Source organism: Annulohypoxylon maeteangense, assembly GCF_022496945.1.
Source record: "Annulohypoxylon maeteangense strain CBS 123835 unplaced genomic scaffold GGS22scaffold_1, whole genome shotgun sequence".
Classification (NCBI taxonomy): Eukaryota; Fungi; Ascomycota; class Sordariomycetes; order Xylariales; family Hypoxylaceae; genus Annulohypoxylon; species Annulohypoxylon maeteangense.
The window spans coordinates 3,481,100-3,504,568 of record NW_025953248.1 but is presented as its reverse complement, the minus strand read 5'-3'; the positions used below and the strand labels follow the sequence as shown (position 1 = coordinate 3,504,568).

Sequence of the window (23,469 nt, the reverse complement as noted above, 5' to 3'; positions counted from 1 at the left end):
TCAATTAAACCTAATACAGTTAGCGTATCACCCCAGAACTCCTAGTGGGTCCGGGAAGCCATGTCCGTTATCTTATCACTTCTCTTACATAAGCAGAAAGCACGAAGGCTTCCAAGTTCGGACTTTAGCAAGCCTCTATTACGTACCTAAGTACCTATCTAGACCTTATTTTATTTCAATCGTTTTAGCCTTGCACATTGACGACAGAGTCGCGCGACGGAACTATCTGTCCTTTCGTATCCGTTCCATCTAGTATTCACCGAAAGAGTACAACAATGAACAACGAACAGTTTCGTCGCCTTGTCGGTGCCAACACCCCCAAGCCTTCCGCGGATCGCAATGGCGCGTCTCCAGGTGCAGCCACTCCGCGCGGAGTATCACTTGGTTCTAGGCAGAAATCAAGTATACCCATGACACCGTAAGTCTAGTACTAATCATATTTAGTTACGTACATTATTAACTAATGTAGGCGTTCAGTTGGCTTCCATAAACCCGATTTCGCGCGACAGTTATCAGACCAAAACAAGGGTCAGAAGCAACCTAAAAAATTTAAGTCGTATGATCCGAAAGGCAGCAAACTAGCAGAAGGGTACGTCGATCGTTCTCGAAATAGGGCCGCGGAAGAAGAAGATGAGCGAGCAGCGCGAATAAAGGCACTAGAAGAGTCTTTGAAGAAGGAAGAGATTGATCAAGAAACCTTCGACAAGCTCCGGAGTCAGATTGCTGGCGGAGATCTTTCCAGCACGCATTTGATAAAAGGCCTCGACTTTAAACTACTTGAGCGAATACGAAAGGGGGAAGATGTCTATGGCGACGGTGGAGAAGGCGCGAAAGAGGAATCTTCCGAGGAAGAAGCCGACTTTGACGAAGAGCTAGACAAACTAGGAGAAGAAGAGGTCACCACAGTCACGAAGGAGAAAACTAAAAAGAAGGGTCAATTATCAACCGCTCCGCTAAATCCATCGAAGAAGCGAACGAGAGACCAAATTTTAGCCGAGATGAAGGTTGCGAGGGAAGCTGCGAAAGCAAAAGAAGATACCGGTCTGGGCTCAAAGTTCAAGAGGATTGGCGCGAAGACTCCCGGAACGAGAATAGAGAGAGACAACAAAGGTAGAGAGGTATTAATCGTGGTGGATGAGGACGGCAACGAGAAGCGTAAAATACGAAAGACTCAACCTGCGATCGAGGAAACACCGAAAGCTGCGGATATGATGCCTGATAAAAATGCCAAACCACTCGGTATGGAAGTTCCGGAGCAGTATAGGAAACAGGCCGAAGAACCAGAAGATGAGGATGTTAATATTTTTGATGATGTCGGTGATGACTACGATCCTCTTGCGGGACTGGAAGAGGAGGATTCCGAGGACGAAGAAGCCGGCGAGAAGAAAACACAACCGCCTGAAGTTGGCAAAGAAGACAATATTGCTATGCCTCCTCCACCTCGTCCAACCACGACAGAACCGCGGAACTATTTCAAGGACTCTAAGACGGGATTGATATCATCAGAAACACTCAAGGCGCCTTCTATGTCTGATCCGGCAATACAAGCTGCTTTCAAGAGGGCCGCATCTCTCAAACAAATTCCCAAGCCAACCGACGAGGAGGATGAAGAAGCTAGGGCTAAGGCGGAGCGCCTGAAGAAATTATTGCAGTCGGACGACCGCGACGCGGAGGATATGGATATGGGCTTCGGTACGAGTAGGTTCGAAGACGAAGAGGACTTCGAAGATAAAACAGTTAAGCTATCAGAATGGGGACGTGAAGACGACGAGGATGGTCGCGGTGGGGGAGGTGGCCCTAAGCGCAAGAGAGCTCCCAAAAAGCGGAAGGGAGACGGTAATAATGCTGCGGACGTGTTACGAGTGATTGAGAAACGCCGAGCTGCGGAATAATTCTACACTTAGTCAGATCATAGATAATAACAATTGTAAATTGGCCATTCTCTCTGATTTACATTATTCCACATGTATCCATGGATGTGATGTGCTAATTTATTAGGTCGTAGGCTTGTTAATCCCCTCCATGGAAAAGGGGCTATGCGCCAACTTTCCCAGCCAAGTCCCACAAAGAAAAGCATATCGCATATCACTGCCCGCTGTTGCCCACCGCTGACTTGTCCAACTATTTTCCACTTTTAAGTTCTCGTAAACAACTTTCACTTTTAAATAAATCTCAACATCAATTGATTTCTCTAAGAAGCTAGTCCTAAAATATTGGTAGACGTCTTTACCCAATATCTTATCATTGCATTAAATTATCGCGTTAGAATAGACCTAGGCATCATATCAATATGTCGGAGCCCGTCCCACTTTGGCTAGACTGCGATCCAGGTCACGATGTGAGTTTGAATTCACCCATTACTTTTTCCCAACCAATCAACCATGAAATATCCCAAACAAGATGCCATGGTACTCCTTACGTCGGGGCCGCCGCCGCAATGTAGCATCCTGGCGGATCCATCCCGTGTTTCTGGCTTAGGCCGGCTTCGGCTCCGCGTCACGTTGCTACCCAGACGCCGCCGGCACGGCAACCCCGGAAACCCCCACGGAGTTCACCTCCTACACTACATCCTCCCATATCATATCACACAAGATCATATACCACAACCTTAAACACCACACTTACACGCACGAAAACAACTAACCAACCCCCCAGGACGCCTTCGCAATCCTCCTAGCAGCCCACCACCCCGGCATCAAGCTGCTCGGGATAAGCACCGTCCACGGCAACGCCTCCCTCGACAAAACAACGCGCAACGCGCTCTCCGTGCTCGCCGCAATCGGCAAACACGACTCTATCGCCGTGTACCCCGGCGCCGCGCGCGGACTCGTCCGCCCCGCCGTCCACGCCACCGAAATCCACGGGGCCTCCGGGCTCGACGGCACAACGCTGCTCCCCCCTCCTCCGCCGGACCGGCTCGCGACATGTACTTCCCCCACGCACCCCAGCGCGATCACCGCCATGGCTTCCGCGCTGCGCGACGCCGCGCCTGGGACAGTGTGGATCGCGGCGACTGGGGCGCTGACGAATGTCGCGGCTCTGTTCGCCGAGAACCCGGATTTAGTCGCGAAAGTAAAGGGGTTGACGGTGATGGGGGGCAGTGTGGGAGACGGGTTCACGGACGCGGTGATGGGCGTTGTGGATGGGAAGCCGCGGATCGGGAATTACACCCAGTGGGCGGAGTTCAATGTCCTAATTGACCCCGAGGCGGCGGCAGCGGTTTTCCATAACCCCGTGTTGGCGGCGAAGACGACGCTGATTCCCCTGGATTTAACGCATTTGGTTCTTGCTACGAAGGAGGTGCAGGAGTTGTTGCTGTATGGACCGCCGACTGAGAGGGGCAGGGAGGGCAGGCCGAGGGAGGGGAGGGGCAGGTCGGATTTGAGGGTTATGTTGGTTGAGTTGTTGAATTTCTTTGCGGGGACTTATCGGTGAGTTAGAATCCCCCATTTTGCGTGTGTGGGTTGGTGAAGACTGAGAATTGTGGGCGTTTAGGGATAAGTTTGGTATTACGGAAGGCCCGCCGCTACATGATCCGTTGACGGTGGCGGCGATACTCACGGGCACGGAATATGAGATCCCGTTCTACGACTACGATGCTAGGAAACCTGAGGGTGCTGATCGGAAAGAGCGCTTTTCGGTTGAAGTCGTGACAGAGGGTACACTTGAGGATGCTCAGGAACGCGGTACCCAGACGGGTCGCACTATTGTCAAGCTGTTGCCCCCCGGAAGTGAGGGTGTTCGCATACCCCGCGGCTTAGATATTCCGCTTTTCTGGAAGGTTATCGAGGAGTGCTGTGAGAGTGCTGATCAGGTTAACAAGAAGATACTGTCTAAGCCCGCGAATTGATGGGCAAATGATTACGGCTTACGACTCATGAGGATGAGACCTCAAGATAGGTAGAGAAAAGAAAGTGAGTACCTTGCTGATAGAATGATGACGAGTATATGAATTTGAATAGACTTATATTACACTCGGACAGTCTAAATTGGTAGTATTCGTACCGAAAGACATTCTATATGACCTATATTCCAGCGATTATAATGTCTATCCCACGAGTCTAATTAGTAGCTCATTTTCCAAACGTACTCCGGGTCGACAAAACTAAAAAATTACCTAGTATTCGAATAGCAACGCCAAAGATACAAAATCATCCAATACCATTCTATGTACCACCTAGTTCTAATATCATTTCTTCACCGGTCGTTCGCCAAGAAATAAAAGATCATCATCATCTCGCTCGCGTTTCAGCCCAGCGCCCGCAGACGCCTCCCCATTCTGACCGAGCTTCGGTCCCGAGCTCCAAGCCAAGTTCTGATGGAATGACGCAAGAGGCGGTCGCCCCGGCGGAAATTGGGAGTGCGGTATTTGGCCCTGTTGGTTCATCTGAACCATTCTGCCCTGCTCATGAACCGAGCCCAGTGTGGGTATTTGGGCCGGCACACCCGGATGGGCCGCGGGAGGTGGCATACCCGAACGCCATGCATTGATAACCGGGGGTTGCTGTGGTAGTCCGTGATTTGCTAGAGAGCATGATGGTTGGTCTTCGAAAATCGGTATTTGTGAAGTCTCTGTCATAGAAGGGAGACCATCGTGAACAAGAGGCTGTAGATCTTGATGTGATGATGTGCCCCCACGAAGATTGCCGGGTGGTAGCAATGCAGCTTGAGACATGGCTTCTGAATGTCCTGGTGTACGAGCCAATGGAGGCGCCTGCGCAGTCGTCGAGGGCGCAACCATCGTGGCGTTTATCTGCGGAGTTTTAAAACAGGATGGATCATTCCCAGTAATACAGAAATAATCGGCTTCATTTCCCAACACTTGTAACAGCTTCCTCTGATTGAATTTGGCTAGTTGCGCCCTGAAACTAGCCATCCGGTTATCCCACTCGGATTTGGCCTTGTCGTATTCCGTAGGAACCTTTCTGATGTACCAGGTCATAACCCCTTTTCCATTGGTTTGGCTAGTAAAGGAAATGTGAGACCGTGAACAGCAGTTTGCAATCACCATCCCAATATGTCTCTGGGCCATCTTTTCGCTTTCCTTGATTACCCAATTGTCCAGCTTGGGGTTGTGAAGGTTATCTTTCATCAACGTACAAACCCGACAGCCACAGGGATCTAAGTATACCTTGCAGCGTGGTCCTCTCCAAATCGGCTGTCCTGGGAGAGCGTATTGGTTCCAAAATACCACAACAATTGTTCTAACTAGTGATGATAGTACAGGATCTAAGGGAGATACTGATCGGTTTTCTAGGACGTCCATAAGACCGCCGGCGAAGGGAATATAGAGGTTGAGGAGCTCAAATGGAACGATTCTTCCACTTTGGTTGGTGAGCTTCCTCGCCAGATCACGAAGATCTTCTTCCATGTTCAGGTCCAATAACAATATACACAAATTGATGAGTGTCTGGCTAGTTACTGGCGGCGGCGGTGGCGGTGGAATTATGTTCCCATCTTTTCCCCCGTGAGCAGCTTGGTTCTGTTGCCAACAGCGAAAACCACCCACGCTCACAAGATGGTTTACATCAAGTCGCACAACCAGGGATTTGACGATAGTTTTGAGCCAGGCGAATGAATCAGGAACTCTCAGTTCATTTCGAGTAGCTTTAACATAAAACTCCCAACAGAATCCCAAAGTAAATGCAGCGTTCTCGCAGTTTTTATACATGAGAGGGCCAAGACTAGGTAGGTATCGAATGTCAGATTTTCATGAGAAATAAGTGATAACTATAAGACAACTTACGTTTTCAACAGCCAGTCGTAATCCCGACGACAAGCAATCCAGACAAGAACTTGTCCATCTTTCTCGCATAGTGAAGACGTGTAACAGAGACTGACCATTTTGTCGAAAAGACCGAGAACGTGCGCTTCTAATTCGTTTGGTAGTCTGCCACTAAGATCATTCAACCCCATGATGAAGCTGTATTGCTCGTCAAGGGTTTTTAGAGCGAAAATAGACCGATCGAGACTATCATAGTTAGTATTAATCAACCCAGTTTGTAATGTTAGGTTACTAACGCGGAGATCAATGTAGTAAAGGGTAGCATCGAAGACCCTCTTAACCTAGCCAATACCCACAAGAAGAACTTAGGTGAAAGGTTGGCTTCGTTATTGTTACAGATTAGATCGAACAGATATTGGCTTTGACATATTATCGCAGCGTCGAGAATTTTGACGATACTAGGCTCGGGAATATCCATCCTGCTATTCGACTTCACGCCCTTCGGGGGGAAGAATAACTTGCATAGACTAGTCAGTGTGTTTAAAAACCCGTCGTCGCCTCCGGACCTAGCACATTTTGATGAAAAGTATTCAAGCAAGTCGGCTGCTGTATAGTCGTCACGGGCTTTTGAGTTCTGTGTAAAATAGGTGACGGTCGTAGCTTGAGGGACCATTAGCAAGGCCTTGAAGAATTCAACGTTAGTCAATGTCTCAAGCCAATCCATTTTCCGATGATACTAACTGATGATTTATAATATCGTGCAAATTGATACATCTGGGTGAGTTAGCGAAATTACGTATGAGCCTGAGAATTGTTAGGACGGACATCCTCGTATTCATCACCCCCATAACTTCTATAAACGCGTTCGTCTTCGTCGGGATCATAGCCCTCGAAGACGTTGCCTTCTATCATAGCGTGGGGATCCACACCCAAGTTATATGGCTTTCTAAGGGGGGTTCCGTCAAACAGCGCTATTCGTAGAGTCCAATCTAGGTCATCAATTTCAATTATGTTGCCTGGGTCTGAGTCAATATCATCTTCATCCTCACTTTCATCACGTTCAAAGCACGCATGTGCGCAGTCCCCATAAATGGTTACTAATTCTTTCTTCTCCAATTGGACAATGAAGACATTAAAACGGCATCGAGACTCAAGACTCTGTAAGTAGCGGAACCGCGCCAAATCAGCCTCTATTAAACCCTCGGCGGAAAGGTCCGTGTTCGAAGACTTATTGAGCAAATAGAGAAATTCGCCAGTATGAGTCGGTACGTCTCGGGCGCTGGAAGTCCATTTCCGGACTAGATCTTCGAAGTCTTCGCGCCTGCTAGACAAGTCCTCAGTTCGTGATGGAAGTTTTTTGATCGCTTCGAGCAGCTCCGTCTTAGAATTCCTAAGGATAATGTCGTCGTTAGACGGTGCCATGACATCGATGGCGCTCAGCGGTTAGGTGGCTGCACTACTCTAACTTTACAAGTGTAGAAAAGAGTCAATGTAGTTTCCACATCCATTTAGTCAACATCATTAGAAGTCATCAATTTTATGATCGCGTATAGAGGTGGAACATTAGGTGACAGGGATTCTCGTGAATACCTAGCAGTCGGGGATCAGTCAAATACCCACAACTGAACAATTCCCGGACCCAATTTGGCCAATCGATAGAGCAGAATATGACATATCATTTACAAAAAGGAGAGTCCCTCAAGTGAGGCTGAAAACGCGTCAATAGCGTGTCGTCGGTGTGTCAAATTTGTCCAGGGTTTAAAAAATTGTTGATTTTTTAACCCAAACCGCTAACACCCCGTAAAATAAATAGGTATTGTATACTTGAATAATTCCAATATGAAAAATCTAATTTCTAAAGTTGTGAAGATTGTCAGAATGATCACCAGTAGATTCTTCACTGCAAAATTCTCTTGTCTCAATTGCAGTCACGTGAGCGAATAAATATTGAAGATATTCCCAACACACGGACCACCCCAGCTACAAAGGCTTGGTCCAGGCACGTGATGAGGGAAATGTAGTCAGATGTTAAAATTTATATTAGCGTTATGACACGGTAACATATTCTCACTTGATGTCTAGTTCCAAGATGTATATCATGAGCTGTTCGTCATTTAATCGAAGAAACTAATTTTTGAGTCCGTTCAGAGCATACCAAAGTGATGTACAGAATAGAAATATTTGGCTTACGACTCGGATGTCTCATCTGCCATTTACTAGATCGGATCCAAAGACTTTCCAGGCCAGCAATGAGAGCTTGGAGTTCTTTTTATAATATATAGGTATTTATCGTATTTATATGGAAGAATCAATTGACATTCAAGAGTACAGGTGCTTATACACTTTAACGTAATGCATTGAGCATGAGATTGGATTGCTGAAGAATGATTCTCAAACTCATTCATTCTGATCTCATCAAAGTTTACCCGCCCGCTCTCCGAATATCCCCCTGTTTCCAAGATCCAACTGCATACAACATAGGATGGATCCGTTATTTAGGTATGTGCCGATTGGTGTACATCGTAACGTCACTCGGACTTCGTCCTGTTGCAACTATCCACTCCATCCGCGTAACCCTAGGCTGACGGGGTGCCCCTTTTCTTACCTTATGGCCCCACTATCCCCATTATCACCGTCGGCATTAAGTCTAACTGAATGTTCGCTCCATAGTAAAGTCATCACTTTCAAGGTCTTAATTGGATGACCTTCGCAAGTTACTAGTAGCACTAACGCGCATCTTAGGCTTATATCCCTTCCGTTCTCGGGACATGGTCCATTGCACACTACTCTCTTGGCACTATTATCCTAGAACGCTTGAGGAGGTATTTAAGGAAACTCGACTTAGAATGTATATATTATCTTTTTAGATAGTATAAAGATATAAATTTAGACTTCCAATTACTTATAGATCAGTATGGCTTCCGACAGGTCCCAATCTAAGCTTTTCCAACCGCTAGCCATCGCCGATGGCAAGATCACTCTAAAGCACCGTGTTGTCCATGCCCCGCTGACTAGAAATCGTGGTACACCATACTCTGAGTCGACTCCGGAAAAGCCGAATCGGATATGGGTGCCAAATGATCTTATGGTTGAGTACTATTCTCAGAGGGCTACAGAAGGAGGACTCATCATATCAGAGGCCATCCCTCCTTCACTTGAAGTAAAGCAAAACAATCCTTAGATATACCTAGGTACTTTTCAAATCATTTCTAATGGATGTTTTAGGGAAATGGTATGCCTGGAGTGCCCGGTCTGTTCATCCCCGAACACGCAGACGGGTGGAAAAAGGTCGTTGACGCCGTCCACGCCAAGGGTGGCTATATCTATGCGCAGATATGGCATTCTGGGAGAGCAAATATTCCTCAGCTTACAGGTCCGCCACTTTTCAGGCTATCTCACCTCCGCACCTTCATGTGCAACTTGAAATGTCACTGTTAGCTTATCATATATGTCTGACGTCTGGTGTGACAGGTACCCCAATCTTGTGTCCCTCGAGTACGCCGTGGGATGACCCAAATGATTTTTATGGTAAGAATATCTAGAACATATTATCATAGTTCATATACCGCATACACCTATCAAAGAGATTGTGTAGAGTAGCAATGGTTCTGAACTCAACCTCAAATGGAAAACTCTTCTAAACCCCTAAGCCCCTAACTCCTAATCCCATGAAAACAACATTTACTAACTTCAGATCACAGCATACCCTCCGCCCCACAGTACTCAACAAGTCAAACTTGTGGATTACCCTCCAATCGAGATGACAATCCCCAAAATCAAAAGCACAATCCAAGACTACTGCAACGCCGCAAGACTAGCCCAGAAGGCCGGCTTCGACGGCGTCGAGATCCACGGAGCCAACGGGTATCTACCCGAGCAGTTCCTCAGCTCCAACATAAACCGTCGTACAGACGAGTACGGCGGAACGCCCGAGAAGCGCTGCAAGTTCGTGCTAGAACTGATGGACGAGCTCTCCCAGGTCGTCGGGCAGGAGAACCTGTCGATCCGGCTATCGCCATTCGGCCTCTTCAACCAAGCGCGGGGGACGCAGCGTCTAGAGACATGGAGCCATCTATGTAAGGAGATCAAAGCCAACCACCCCAAGCTCTCCTACATCAGCTTCATCGAGCCGCGCTTCGAGCAGATATACACGGCGGAGGAGAAGCAGAAGTTCCTCGACTCCTGGGACCTACCGGACATTAGCCTCGAGCCTTTCCGAAAGATACTCGGCGATACCCCCTTTTTCTCCGGAGGAGGGTGGAACGATAAAAATGCCTGGGGGGTTCTGGAGAGAGGGGATTACGATGCCTTGGTTATCGGACGATACTTTCTTAGTAACCCCGATCTGGTCGAGAGACTCCGCCGCGGCTTGCCGCTTTCGAAGTATGATCGCTCTACTTTCTATGGACCGCTGGAGAAGAGTAGTGTTGGGTACACAGACTATCCAACTTACGAGAAAACGGTACCGAACTGAGCATGACCGTTTGCTGCAGGGGGGTTGGAGGTATAGCAGGTGATCTAGTATCCATACAGGTTATGCATACTCCTTAGATATGTCTGGTCCTATATAGTCAACCCAAGAATAAATGCTAGTCCCACCATAGGTGGCCCAGAAAGATCTCTTTATGACAGCCATAGCAGTTCCAAAAAAAAGATTATGATCTCGCCCAGGCTCGAACTGGGGACCTTCTGTGTTCCGCGCACGAAGTTCGTGATGTTAGACAGATGCCCTGTGGGGAAGATATTAGCTTGACTGGATTTTTTATATGAGATCCACTTAGTGAGGGAAGACGTTTACTTACATGACCAACTAGACCACGAGACCTGTTAGAAGACTTCGATAATATTTGATATATAGTATCACGCTAGTAACGAGAAGAAGAAATTTGAGTCAAAAAGTTTGGCTTGTTAGAGCGCTAGCTGGTGAAGGTCTGTACACGAAGCTTGCAAAATTTCCACGATACACAGTTCGGGTTTCCTCTATAAGAGAAACATATTAGAACGTTCTAGCCTCATATACATAATTACATAGGCTATTTCAGTATTGCTATGTAGACTTATATACGGTTGTGGTGGTAATGGTGGTTGTGGTAGTTTAAATCGCAGGGTTTTGGGTGTGGTTACGCTGACTATTGGATGCGATGTCACTCGCCAATCTCTGACTATCGCGTTTTAAGCATGTATTATAACCACTTCCCTGACAAGTCTCTTTTGTTGAAATTGACTAGCTTCAGTTTGCGTACATGGGCTAGATTAAACGTTATACTAGGTAGGTAGCCTGCCTATACGATACACGCATATGCTCGGGGATAAGCCTTATTCGCGGCTCAAGATGAATAGGACCCTGATACATACCGGAAGTTTTGTCTATCTCCATCCATTACTTGGAGATTACTTAGAGCTTATCCCGGTGGTCATTATATCGAACCGGACATAAGCTTATTACTTATATAATAGGTCTAGTCCGAGTCTTTGTAAACTTCCCGGGATAGTCTATCATTAGCATGGAAGTTTTCATTGGGTGCCTCGGAACTGCTTATCGATTCTATAGCTCGGCCGAAAATAGGCTTAGACAAGGATTTCGTCGAGCTGGTCGAGATGGAGGTGATGTATGTATGGCATATATAAGGTATGATGGGCAAGGCGATGTTCTTGGAGTTCGTCGTCACATATTCATACATACGTCGACTTCCAACCTAACAAAACCATCATCATGGCTTCCGTCATGGAGTCTGCTATCTCTAGCCTGAAGGAGGCCGGCCTGGAGGACGTACTATACACGCCTGGCCACCCGGCATACGAGGCACGAGTCGGGTCATACTGGTCATTGACATCTCGTCAGCAACCCTGGGCTATCGTGCAGCCTCGAAACACGGAAGAGGTCTCCAAGATCGTGAAGGCTCTAGTAGGAATTGCCGGTTGCAAGTTTGCTATCCGCAGGTTAGTCCCAAGCTGCCCATGTCTAGTAGTCTTGCATATTGCTAATAGGTAATTACGTGCGTAGTGGCGGCCACATGCCACATATAGGAGCTGGTAATGCTATCGAAGAGGGCGTCACCATCGATCTTGGGCTTATGACGGAAACAACTTATCATCCGAAGACAAGGCTTGCGTCAATACTCCCTGGTGCCAAATGGAGGAATGTCTATGCAGATATGGAAAAGCGTAGGTAACATACTTGAAACAGGCGGGATGTGAATTTGTTGACAATTGATGTTACAGACGGAATGATGGTTGCTGGTGGCCGTGAAGGCTTGGTCGGAGTTGGGGGCCTCTTGACTGGTGGCGGATTGACTTTTTATAATTGTCGCTATGGGTGGGGCTGTGGTAAGTGATACCCTTTTTGTGTTGTGAGAATAGGACTGGATACTTACCTACTTTCCAATGCAGACCAAGTTGTCAACTACGAAGTCGTTCTGGGCGACGGAAGCGTAATCGAGGCCAATAAGACGATGAATTCGGATCTATTCCGTGTTCTAAAAGGAGGCCATAACAACTTCGGCATAGTCACGCGATTTGACATGCAAACCTTCAAGGCACACGACATCTGGGACGGGAGTTCAATCATCTCGCCAACTTATACGGACGAGGCCATTGACGCTTATGTCGACTTCTCGAAGAAACTTGCTAAAAACGCCAATAGCCATGCCACCATGATGTTTGCTTTCGTACCTTATGCACAAGAGCACATCATAAACGTTGTCTTTACTAGTCTCGACGGGGTTGAGAACCCAGAGACTTTCCAGAATTTTCTGAGGATCCCGGGTCAACAGGAAAAAAAGATGACAACAGTGGCCACGAAAGTAGCAGAATTCCTTCTTCCTTCAGGGAGGTAGTAAGTCAAACGTTCTTTGATTTTAATGTACGATACAGCGGATCCCCTTAGCTAACTTACTCGGTCAGTGACTTCTGGATGACCATCACTTTCAAGCTCGACAGTCGAGTCATTCGTAAAGCAATCGACGCGTACGAGGCCTTATTAGCAGACCTCAAAAAGGCCATCCCCGATAGTAACTTCAGCGTCAACATGGTCTTCCAACCACTGCTGGCATCCTGGACACAACATTCCGTGGATCAGGGCAGCAACATATTTGGTCTCGAACATGTAACGGAGGATTGCGTCGTGCTAGTAATTGCAGTCGAAGTCGCAACGTCCGAGTTGTCTAAGAAAGTTAGCGAACCTGCAACAAGAACAATGTTTAGTAAGGTTGAATCGTACGCTACGCTGCTTGACAAAAACGTTGGATTTCTGTATCTCAATTACTGTGATGGATCTCAAGACCCTCTTAAGAGTTACGGCGAGGAGAATATTAAAAGGATGAAAGAGGCATCGGCGAAGTATGATCCAGCCGGAGTGTTCCAGGAACGGGTTCCGGGCGGGTTTAAGATTTCCAAGGTGGAATGAAGGCACCTTGAATGAAGGTATCACGAAATCGAACAGATGATAGATGCAATGTGAAGCCAATGCTATGACCCAAATATTCGTTGCTTGTTATATCTAAGTAGGACGTGTCACCGTTGACGACGAGGCTCGCATCGAATACCTGGACAGGCTGTGTCGAATGTCCCTTAGTATGAGGCACCGTTTCGGTTAGAATCGAGGCGCTTATCAACCGAGCTCGTCGTCAAATAGTGTACTGTTGTTAGCAACTAGAATTCCATGCGATCTCCGACGGCCTCTTCCCGAAGCTTCCGCCCTAATTCATCCTTCTCCTGGATCTCCTCCTTAATCCGCTGCTCTACCTCGTCCCTGATAGGTCCGAGATCAGGTGGTATAATAGAGAATTGCACGCTGGGTGCGGACTCGACGAATCGTAGCTGCTCGCCGACGTGCTCTATAATATCATCGAGCTTCTTCTTAGTATTCTTGTTTTGGCGCGGCTCGCCCAAGATCTGTTGTAATGTGGGCAGGAGCGTGTCTTGGCGGAATCGCTCGCGCCACGGAGTGTGGAAGGGGATCTCCGTAGGGATAGTCTCTTTGTGTCCGATAGCCACAGCTGTCTCATACGCCCAGGCACGGGCAACGTTCCGTGGTGTGTAACCACCCCCACCAAACATGAGTAGAGGGATATTGAGGCTTTTACAGTACTCCACACATGACGCATGGCCCTGAACGAGCAGATTGAATTTACCTAATCTGTCTCCCGCTAGGGAGTCCGCGCCGCACTGTAAAGCAATTGCACCGGGCCTGAACTTCTCGATACATCGTGAGATAATGCTCTTGAAAAGCCACTCGTATTGCTCATCGGTAATCCCATCATTTAAAGGCACATTGATGGCATGATGGGCTCCTGGATTATGCTCGCTTTTAGGGCCGTTGTCGTCTAGGCCGCCCGTACCGGGAAAAAAGACCATGGGGTCGTACTTGTGGAAGGAGACCGTCATGACACGATCGGTAGAGAAGAATGCCTCTTCCACACCGTCGCCGTGATGTACGTCGATATCGATGTAAAGAACTCGAGGGTGGACGCGCAGCAATTGTAGTATACCAAGGACAATATCATTGATATAACAGAATCCTGAAGCCTCCGATTTCTTGGCGTGATGTAGTCCACCACCCCAGGATATGGCGATGTCAGATTGTCCCGAACATAATTTTCTCGCCGCATCTAGAGAACCACCAGCGGACATTGAACAATAGTCATATAATCCCTCAAAAAGTGGACAGTCACTACCTCCCAGATTGTACTTAAGATCTGGACTAGAGTTGTCGACGTCAAGTGGAAGTGGCTGAGGCTCAACCATGGCGAGAAAGTTGACGTATTCTTCCGTATGGAAACCTGTGAGCTCTTCGTATGTGGCCGCGCGAGCAGTGTAGTTATCCATTGCGAAATTCATACCGTATGATGACACCAGACTCTTGGTGAGAGTTAAGCGCCAAGGCTTCATGGGATGTGTCTGGCCGAAGTGATGTCTCTCCATTTCAGGGTTATAGTGAAATGAGACGGTGTAGCCCTTAGGTTTCGTGATGCCATACTCATGAGCGAAACGTTTGACTTTGTTGAGATAGGCGGCATTTTCTAGGTCGCTTGGGCGATCTAAAGGTTTGTAGAACTTCTTAACCACTGGCTGATCCACATTGACCTTGTGAGGCAGGTAGTTGGGTTTTGGTATCCGTAACGAATAATGATTTGCCGGGTCTACTTCCATCGTGAAAGCTTGCAGATGTACTGCTGCTGATTAAATAATTTGAATATTCAAACTGTAAAAAGTAATAGTGTTGTGTCTGTGATGGTTCGCCCGCGCGACAATCGCGACAATATTTATTGCTCTGGATGATAATTTTCAAAGGTTGAGTAAGATGGATGAGGGAGACGTTAAAAATCGATGGTAGTAGTGAGCGCGTCGCCTATCGGCAGTCAAGATTTCTCGTAACTCATTAGATGAAGAAAATTAAATGGCGTCCCTTATAACATAAAAATTAAGTAGTTTATCACTTGGAAGGATGTCTTTTCGAATGGCGATGAAATTGTTGTTAATTGTGACGAAGTTTGAAGATGGATGAAGGCGACTTTCAGCCGTACCACTACCAAAGCGCGGTAGTTACCGGCTAGTCCCACTGTAACGCACTAACGATATGCAAAATTAAAGACGCTAATCCCAATTGGTAACGAATTAGATCTGTGTCAGATATAGGTGTGGCTTCCTCCGCAGCTCCGGCGCTATGTGACCCACTCGGGCTGCCGGGTACCTTGAGAACTCGATACCCGCCAGACAAAGCCCAGTTTAAACTTTGGCGGCTCTCCATGGCGCATCTATAAGACATTGTTCTGGCTGGGGTAATTTCCCCATCTTCATTCAAATACAGGACTACCTCTTAACCGGTATTGTTTCAAACTCTAACCCGAGGACTTACACTATCATCTTCTATTGCTCTGTGTTCCTTTCAGGAGACTGTCAACAGCCTCACCACCTACGCCCTAGGCTGTCAAGTTAAGATGACAAACGAACAAAAGACATCCCCTGCAATGAATTTAGATATGGAAGCCGTTTCCAGCCATCAACTCACCGTCACCGTTCATAAGACATATATCAACATAATATCCTTCCTTTTCTAATGATCAAGGCATTTGAATTTTGATGTAGATCGACTGATGCATTAAAGTAATTACTGTAATGTTTTGTATGGCAGACCTGCCTCTTATGTAGATATGGTATAGTACCTATTACATACCTATATAAGAGTTTACTGCACCGGCATCATTCTTAAGTATGAATTTCAATTGGGATTAGGTACCTACCTACCTGATAAATATTCAGATAATGAGACCTATTAGTTAAAAAAGAGAAGAGAAGAATGCATAGATCTGTACCTGTTCAAACTTCAAATTACCTACAAATATCGCTTACTAATATGGCCACGTGACCGATTACTAAACAGGTCTCTGGATCTAACGCTTCAATTAGTGTATTATGCTGGATATAGTACTCTTCAATTTAAGGATTATACACTGATAGACCGGTATATGATGACGAGCCGAATTACGTAATTTATTGGTTTACATCCTAATTTTTGGCTCAGCAGTTTTCTTCCTTTCTATCATTCACTTTCATAATTTCATCCACTCGAAAACGACACCCCACATTGGCACTGGGGACTAGGACCACTACTCCTGTTTGCGCCTCCCGTGGCAAGCCATTTCGTACCTAGCGAATGCCTAAAGAAGCCATAATTTATTCCTTCTTTACGTATTCATAGTGGCGTCCTCATAAATTTGTATCGCGTCGTTCTTGACTTGAGAGAACACATTTTTGAGATCAATTCTTGGAACTGGTTAGGAAGGTGAGCCACAGCTCGAATTCACAACCGTTATTACAGAAAAAAAAAATCAATATGCATGTGATTGCCAACTTGCAACCATCTCTCAACCTTTTTCAATCTTCAACCCTCATGCCATTATTGTCACATTCCCTATGATCCCCAGCAAATATTGCGCACTGTTTCTGGGACGAGGTTACAAGCAACAATTGCGCAATCAAAAACAAACTTTAGAATCAATTAAAACACAGTACAAACTCAAGTACGGCAGAAAAAAACAATATCAACAAAACAAAACGACATTGCAACCTATTTCAGAGCAATTTCGTCTCAGCCTTTATTTCCCCCTTCTTCAGATCTCCCCTTGCACTTAAACAATCATGCGCATGTGTCGTTCACCTCATTAAACACTCCTCATCATCACTTCAAGCGCGCCTCCGCTTAGAGGGCCAGGTTAACAACCATGCCTAGAGACGACCTCTCTATAGACTTTGTGAAGAAGATGGCGCCCTCCGCCGAGGCCCAAGATCCGGCCGCCATCCTCGAAGACTTTATCTACCGAACGTCCAACCTACCCGAGGAACTACGCTTCTACCAAGACGAGATAGCATACAAAGACCGTTTATTCAACGACCATATCAAGATTATCGAAGACTGCGACGCTAAGATCCAACGCTGGATTCGAACGAACGGTAGCCATGCGCCCTTCCCTCGAGAGCAGGCATTGCGCGAAACCATCCGTAATAACTATGAGAAAGCCGATAAGCTTGCGGAGGAGAAGATTGCTCTGGCACATAAGGCTAAGGTCCTTATTGATAAGCATCTTCGACATCTCGACATGCAGATCAAACAGCTAGGTGATCGAGGAGAGCCCGGCTTCACCGACCCTGATGAACTTCCCTCCACGGTACGACCTAGCGCCGCGAACAACAACAACCCCAGTCTTCGAGGGCTATCCGTGACAACGTCTAACATCACGCCACTCAATCCTATCTCGACCAACGCAACTCCAACGACTTCGCGAGCCGCTAACCCCCAAATCCGAACAACCCAATCGCAAACCCACATCTCCAATTCCGCACCTACGTCCCCCGCCGCAAGTATGATCATGAGTAACCGTAACCAGCGCGAGTCCTCTGCTGGACCGTGAGTAACCTTACAATCATTATGTGTCCCCAACTACTGCACCATTTCAATACTTTTTGGGAGCCCCCGTCCCATTGTTGCAGTAGTCTCTGCTTATGATCCAAGGCACATTACCAATACTCATACCGATGATTCACAGAACTATACATAAGTTATAAGTACTAACAAACCATTGTAGTGGAAGTGGTGTCCCCAAGAGAGGGCCACGGGTGAGTTCTGGCCTAGGCAGTCTGCCTACGGCATCGAGTGGGTTGGCTCGGCATTCTTCTCTCGGGCCAGGGACACCCAAGGCGGGAACACCAGGAGCAACCGTTAGGGCTGGGAGCGCAGGACCCCGAGCCAGTTCTAAAGCAGGAAGTATAGGTGCCGGGAGAAGAGGCACGCCATCAGCAGGAGTTAGTCGTAAGAAACCACCAAATTCGAAATCGACACTGTCACGTGTGAGACGTGCTGGGATATCAAAGGGATCCCCGGCATCGACAGCAGATAGCGAGCTTTCCGACGCTGAATCCGTTCGATCGTCACGCGCCGGGTCTCGAGCCGGGAGCGGAACGCCTGTTCCCCGCCCTCACCTACATCATAAACACCGTCGTACTCACAGTAAAGTAGAAGGAGATGAAGAGATGCCAGACAGGGGGTCCGCGTCAGCAGGCTCTGGGGCATCGGATGACGAGGAAGACGAAGAAGGAAAGAAATATTGTCTGTGCCAGCACGTATCATACGGCGACATGGTAGCCTGCGACAACAACGCGTGTCCCTTCGAGTGGTTCCACTGGACATGCGTGGGCCTCAAATCAGAACCTGAGGGCCGCTGGTACTGCCCTTCTTGTACCGAGGCTATGAAGAAGAAGGGGAAGTGAAGTTGGTTCTTGAACTACCTAATAAGCTGTTGTTGGTATTTTAGGAATAATAATACCTAATGATTGGAGGGTGATGATGAGATTACCGTCAGATGAGGCATAAAGCTCACTACCGAATTCTCACAACCCTTACTAAGTACGCCACCCAGATGCGCTACTGGGATTTTCAACTAGTTTCGGGTAGTTATTCAATATACTCGGCGACCATGAAACTCAAAATCGCCACGATACAGTCAGACCCTTAGGAGAAATTTGTCTTGACCGACATGAATTTCCATTTTGGAAAACGGGAAGGGGCGTGAGGCGATTCAAGAAGGGAAATTCCGGGAGGCGAGCAATATGGGGGCGTATGGGATGAGCAGCGCGATGATGGGTGATGGCAAGTCTTAGTCTTTCTAGTAAAATAGGAAGACTTACACACCCAACCACTATATACTAGGTGTCCCAAAGGATATAGAGCCGTGAAAGGATCAGGACCATGTAAGACACTCAACCCTCACAATTATCTAGGTAGTCACATCGCATATCATGACTGGGAGCTCTCAACATCAATGAAGTCTCCGATTTTCTTGAAGGGTCAAATCTTCTTACATACCTACTAGGTACCTTGGTATGTATGCATTGATTGAAGTGAAGTAATCGTAGAATGCAAAACTCGTATACGATTAGATGATTTAGGTAACCGCCTCACTCCTCCTTGTGCAAGTAATCATCAGCAGTCATCATCACACAGCATCATACAAATCACTCAACGAATGAAGACTCGGCAGAATTATACCACATGTATACCTTTTTATTGCATCGCATTATCTTCCTGGCGTTTTTGCTCCAACACGCGCCCCATGTGCATAACATCAATCATTATCTCCCACATCCGTCCCATGATACCTTTACTACGGCTAGCTATCTCTATAAAAACCCCAAATCGCTAATCCCTTTTAAGGAATAGGAAAGAGGGAATGAAGTTTGCGGACAAACATTTGGGTCGGAACAAACGCTGAACAGAATGTACGGGAGTACTGCAACAACGATAAGAGTGAGAGAATATCGGAGATTAATGCTCCAACAGACGCAAGCTACCCTCGACAACCACGTTCTCCAAGATCGATCCGGGTGGGATGTCGATCGTCGAGCCTTCTGTCGCGACGATAATGACGGTTCCCTTTAGTTCCACTCCGCGATGCAGATTGACATTACCAGTGATCGTTAGGTGGTCCAGTTCGATGATCTTGGGGATTGACGGGATACGCTTCTGGAAGTCCGATACCTTCTTGAAGTCGCTGCCAAGCTTAATAAGCGGCGCGCCACCAAATCGGCTCGGGTTCAGTTGTAATTGGCCGTGCTTCACAGTGTACAGGTCAGATTTGACCAACATCAAATCTGAGCAGGTCTTAACCGGCAAGAATCGGCGACGTGGGACATTAACACCGTGGGCGTTCTTGAAGTGGCGAATGGCAGCACCAACTGCAGTCTCGAGCTGGAGAATAGAAATGTCTGACTCGCCCTTCTTGTCGCCAGCGATGGTCTTACCGTTCGGGATGATCTCCATCTCGAGCTCGTTGTTCTCAACAACGCGCTTGATGGCCTTGGTGTTCATCCAGATGTTGTTGGTGTTGAAGTACTTGAACTTCTTAATCGACTTGAACTCGTTGGTGTGTTCCTTGGGGACCTGGGCAATTTCTAGTAGGCGGACAGATCCCTCGTAGTCGATGATGGTACCACCCTTGACGTCAGCCTTGGTCTTGTTAGTCAACTCCATGATGTATTCAGAATTTGTCTCGACCATATGTTGTAGGATACGTAGGTCCACCACAGCGCCTAGGTTGTCGACGTTCGATAGGAAGATAATCTCGATACCGCGGTCGATGAGCTTATCAAGGAGGCCGGAGTTGTATAGAGACTCAAACACGTCACCGTGTCCGGGGGGATACCACTCGTTGATCGGTGAGTCGATGCTCTTGGGAACTGGCAATAGCGAGTCCTTGTAGATCCTAGGGAATCTCGATTGGTTGAAGGTAAGGATGTCGACATTGTGTCCCTCATACTTCTTAATGATGGCGGCAGTATCGTCGTGGGTGTTAAACGAGTTCATTAGGATGAAGGGAACATTGGTGTTGTACGTTCGGTTCAAGTACTCGACTTGTCGTACGGACATATCAAGGAAAGACATGCCATCGCGAACTTCGATAACGGACTTAGGACCGACGCAACCCATAGATGTACCCAAACCACCGTTCAACTTCAGGACGGCGAGCTTGTTGAGGAATCCTACGGACTCGGAATTTGCTAGGTCTTCGTAGTCGACGACCTGACCCTGCGCGGGAGGGGCAATACGGTCCCAATCACTACCGATCCAGTATTAGCACTCGTCCTTCTGTAACTCAGGTGCTACTTTGTTAAGAGTTATACATACACAGCATTGCCCTTAGCTTTGTCATTCAGGTATCGGCGGAAGAGGGTGAAGAAGTTGTCCATTTCAGTTTCGAACAACTTCTTCTGCTCCGGATCCTTGACAGTCTCCGCAAGCTCGGTTAAAGAGTTGCGCATTTGCGCCGCAGCAACATTAGTCGAAGCATTCTCAAAGGCCTTACAATCGTTAGCTACTAAAGGAGGCATTGTACTTGTTCTACCACCTCCAAAATAATATAAATTTAAGGGTAAAGGGAAGGCGAAAGATGAAAGATGAAGAGATAAATCGGCAGAAACATTTAGCAGATAGGATATGTGAATGTTTATAAGATGACCGTAGAGCTTCCTAGGCTTTTATAGAATCCAGACCTAGTGAATGATGATAGGGGAATGGGGAGGTGATTCAGAGTATTGAGTGTTCCACGGTCGTGTTAAGTGGTACATGATTTGCCTGATGTTGGAAGGATTCAAACTTCAGGTAGCGAGAGAAAAGAGAAACTTTATCTGAGGTATGTAATCGTAAGATGCGAAGCTCTGAGGCGGATACAAGTCAAATGCTTAGGTTGCTTCGTCATCGAGATAGGCGGAAAAACAAAGAAATAAGCTGTAAATAGTCTGTAGCTCCATTGTTCTCTGAGGGGTTAAGGGGTTCGAGGCATGAAAATCCAAGTGACTATCGATTTGACCCAAATGCTTGTAGATGATAGAGAAGTCATAACAGGATGTGGAGTTATACATACCATATGTGATCGAGTTTTGCCATGATGTCTTCCAGCAAACTCAGCATCCGCGTCCCTCCCGCCGGGCTTCAGATGGGAAGGCAACGCACTCTTAATTGCTTGAGCCATCGCGTGTGAATTGTGAGTCGGAGACAGGTAGGTACAGAGTAGTCACTCAGGAAGACGAGCACCCTCAAATTCGAAGGGTGCTTTGTTAATACGAAGTTTATAAGGAAGAAAAGGAGGTCAAGATTTAATTTTGTACTTTAGAAGGTAAAGGTTGGGATGATGATTGTTCCTTCTAAACTTTCGACCTTTTGGCTTTTGGACTTCGTAGTTTTGGGTAGAATGGCGGGGTAAATTTGGTTGGCGTCGGAGCTTTGGCAGCTACGGTAATTTTCTATAGGTACCTAAAAAAGGGGGGGTGGAAATGTTAGCTTGTTAGCTCACTTTGTATCGTAGAATGCACCATTGACGTAATGCAGTCTAATTTAGAGCAAGTCTCTTCCCTGCTTGTGCTTGCCAGCTGCATTTTGCCTTCGACCCTGTGCAGCCTTCCCCAGCCAATAAAACAAATTTCGTTCATCTCCATTTGCCTCATCAGTTTCTCAAATGAAACTAATGACAAAACGGCCGCACTCGCTAGCATCAATATTGTATAAGCTTCAAGCCGATTGAAGTTATACAAATCTTAATGTTATAATCCAATATAACATTGTCTAGCAATGTCTTGAACGCCACAAAATGTTTCTGTATCGTACTCTTTTTTTCGCCATTTCGCCATCTTGCCATCAACCCACCATGGCTTGTTCCTCTCTTTTTTTCGTGCGGCGTTCAATCACATGCAAAGACCAGGGCGGGGAACAAGCAAAAAACATGCGACGCATAACAGCTCAAATTATAGTAAGAGAAGATCATGAACGTACCTGGAGATAATCTTACACCCAATCTGGCCAAATCAGGAGTCTACGGAGAGAAAAGGAAGGTATAAGCAAATATCAAAAGCGAGCATCTTCTACCCTTTTATTTAGTTTCGTCCTAACTGCCCTGGACCCCCTGGATAGTTGAAAGTTGATGGTTGCTCCAGGAAATTATCGGTCGCCCCATTCTACGATCAAGCGGAGGTATTTTCTCGATATGCGGTGTATAAGTATTCTCCTTGTACCTGATCTTGACCGCGGAATTTCACTCATAAACGGATCATATTCCCAAAAATACCCCTTAAAACAAGGATAGGCTAGTACTTTTACGGCATTTGTTGGCATCGGCTAGACCCTGCTAAGTTAAGCGGTTAAAGCCCCTCCACCATACAGGTATGTATTTGATGCGGCATCCTAGCCCACGATATCGGATATCTACGCATAGTATCTCAAGCTTGACCATTCCAAGGTCTTTGACCTGGGCGATTCAAGCGCTTCAAGGCTGAAAAGCTGCTACGTTTCAAAGAGACCTATCACATTTTGTCTGGCACCCATGGTGTGTGGGACAACGGTTTAGGCTTGTATCCGTTGTTAAATCTAGCCTGACCGGACTTCAAGTGGGTGGGTAGTATTTCCAACCACTTTCGGCGCCATGTTGACAATACAAGCCACCACGATACTCTTTACCTAGCCATTTTCTATGCAATCCAGACACTTCTATGCAAGTGCCTTCATCAAGACTATCTGCCGCTTCGAGTAAACGACGCCTAAGTCCTGCGAGTCTTCGTTGGGCAAATTCGCATATTCGCCATATTTGATCTCGCAAGAGCTAGTGCAAGTATTTCTCTCCACCACGAACAGCTAGCTCACCCAATACATTGTTTTAATTCTAATCTAGCGGGAACTAGATGGGAGTTGGGTTCTGGAGCAA

At 46.9% G+C, this 23,469-nt stretch overlaps 9 protein-coding genes across 9 annotated transcripts; 5 read left to right on the top strand and 4 right to left on the bottom strand.

Moving 5' to 3' along the window:
- The first annotated feature begins 189 nt into the window (after positions 1-189).
- On the top strand, positions 190-1,939 carry GGS22DRAFT_14699 (uncharacterized protein). Its single transcript, XM_047958923.1, has 2 exons — positions 190-418; positions 470-1,939. Exons 1-2 carry the CDS (start codon positions 276-278, stop codon positions 1,890-1,892), a joined length of 1,566 nt encoding a protein of 521 aa, XP_047824361.1. The 5' UTR covers positions 190-275; the 3' UTR covers positions 1,893-1,939.
- Positions 1,940-2,131: 192 nt separating this feature from the next.
- On the top strand, positions 2,132-3,982 carry GGS22DRAFT_151120 (Inosine/uridine-preferring nucleoside hydrolase). Its single transcript, XM_047959427.1, has 3 exons — positions 2,132-2,338; positions 2,656-3,431; positions 3,496-3,982. The coding sequence occupies exons 1-3, from the start codon at positions 2,291-2,293 to the stop codon at positions 3,848-3,850; spliced, it is 1,179 nt and encodes a 392-aa protein (XP_047824360.1). The 5' UTR covers positions 2,132-2,290; the 3' UTR covers positions 3,851-3,982.
- An 11-nt stretch (positions 3,983-3,993) lies between these two features.
- Positions 3,994-6,880, bottom strand: GGS22DRAFT_14696 (uncharacterized protein). The gene is made up of 4 exons (XM_047958921.1): positions 6,467-6,880; positions 6,022-6,407; positions 5,747-5,971; positions 3,994-5,684 (listed from the first exon to the last, which is right to left on the bottom strand). Exons 1-4 carry the CDS (start codon positions 6,497-6,499, stop codon positions 4,190-4,192), a joined length of 2,139 nt encoding a protein of 712 aa, XP_047824359.1. The 5' UTR covers positions 6,500-6,880; the 3' UTR covers positions 3,994-4,189.
- On the bottom strand, positions 6,460-7,387 carry GGS22DRAFT_14693 (uncharacterized protein). The gene has a single exon (XM_047958918.1). The coding sequence runs from the start codon at positions 7,145-7,147 to the stop codon at positions 6,518-6,520; it is 630 nt and encodes a 209-aa protein (XP_047824358.1). The 5' UTR covers positions 7,148-7,387; the 3' UTR covers positions 6,460-6,517.
- A 1,196-nt stretch (positions 7,388-8,583) lies between these two features.
- Positions 8,584-10,358, top strand: GGS22DRAFT_151112 (FMN-linked oxidoreductase). The gene is made up of 4 exons (XM_047959426.1): positions 8,584-8,885; positions 8,951-9,098; positions 9,197-9,253; positions 9,427-10,358. The coding sequence occupies exons 1-4, from the start codon at positions 8,640-8,642 to the stop codon at positions 10,197-10,199; spliced, it is 1,224 nt and encodes a 407-aa protein (XP_047824357.1). The 5' UTR covers positions 8,584-8,639; the 3' UTR covers positions 10,200-10,358.
- A 1,080-nt stretch (positions 10,359-11,438) lies between these two features.
- On the top strand, positions 11,439-13,130 carry GGS22DRAFT_183867 (FAD-binding domain-containing protein; the record flags this gene model as incomplete). The annotated part of the gene is made up of 5 exons (XM_047964137.1): positions 11,439-11,665; positions 11,730-11,890; positions 11,948-12,052; positions 12,116-12,560; positions 12,629-13,130. 5 exons carry the CDS (start codon positions 11,439-11,441, stop codon positions 13,128-13,130), a joined length of 1,440 nt encoding a protein of 479 aa, XP_047824356.1.
- GGS22DRAFT_14668 (histone deacetylase phd1) lies at positions 12,997-15,211 on the bottom strand. The gene has a single exon (XM_047958906.1). It carries the CDS (start codon positions 14,873-14,875, stop codon positions 13,376-13,378), a length of 1,500 nt encoding a protein of 499 aa, XP_047824355.1. The 5' UTR covers positions 14,876-15,211; the 3' UTR covers positions 12,997-13,375.
- A 1,051-nt stretch (positions 15,212-16,262) lies between these two features.
- On the top strand, positions 16,263-19,064 carry GGS22DRAFT_151105 (uncharacterized protein). The gene is made up of 2 exons (XM_047959425.1): positions 16,263-17,630; positions 17,809-19,064. The coding sequence occupies exons 1-2, from the start codon at positions 16,948-16,950 to the stop codon at positions 18,488-18,490; spliced, it is 1,365 nt and encodes a 454-aa protein (XP_047824354.1). The 5' UTR covers positions 16,263-16,947; the 3' UTR covers positions 18,491-19,064.
- Positions 19,065-19,483: 419 nt separating this feature from the next.
- Positions 19,484-21,186, bottom strand: GGS22DRAFT_14635 (UTP-glucose-1-phosphate uridylyltransferase). Its single transcript, XM_047958893.1, has 2 exons — positions 20,904-21,186; positions 19,484-20,835 (listed from the first exon to the last, which is right to left on the bottom strand). Exons 1-2 carry the CDS (start codon positions 21,104-21,106, stop codon positions 19,545-19,547), a joined length of 1,494 nt encoding a protein of 497 aa, XP_047824353.1. The 5' UTR covers positions 21,107-21,186; the 3' UTR covers positions 19,484-19,544.
- Between the last annotated feature and the right edge of the window lie 2,283 nt (positions 21,187-23,469).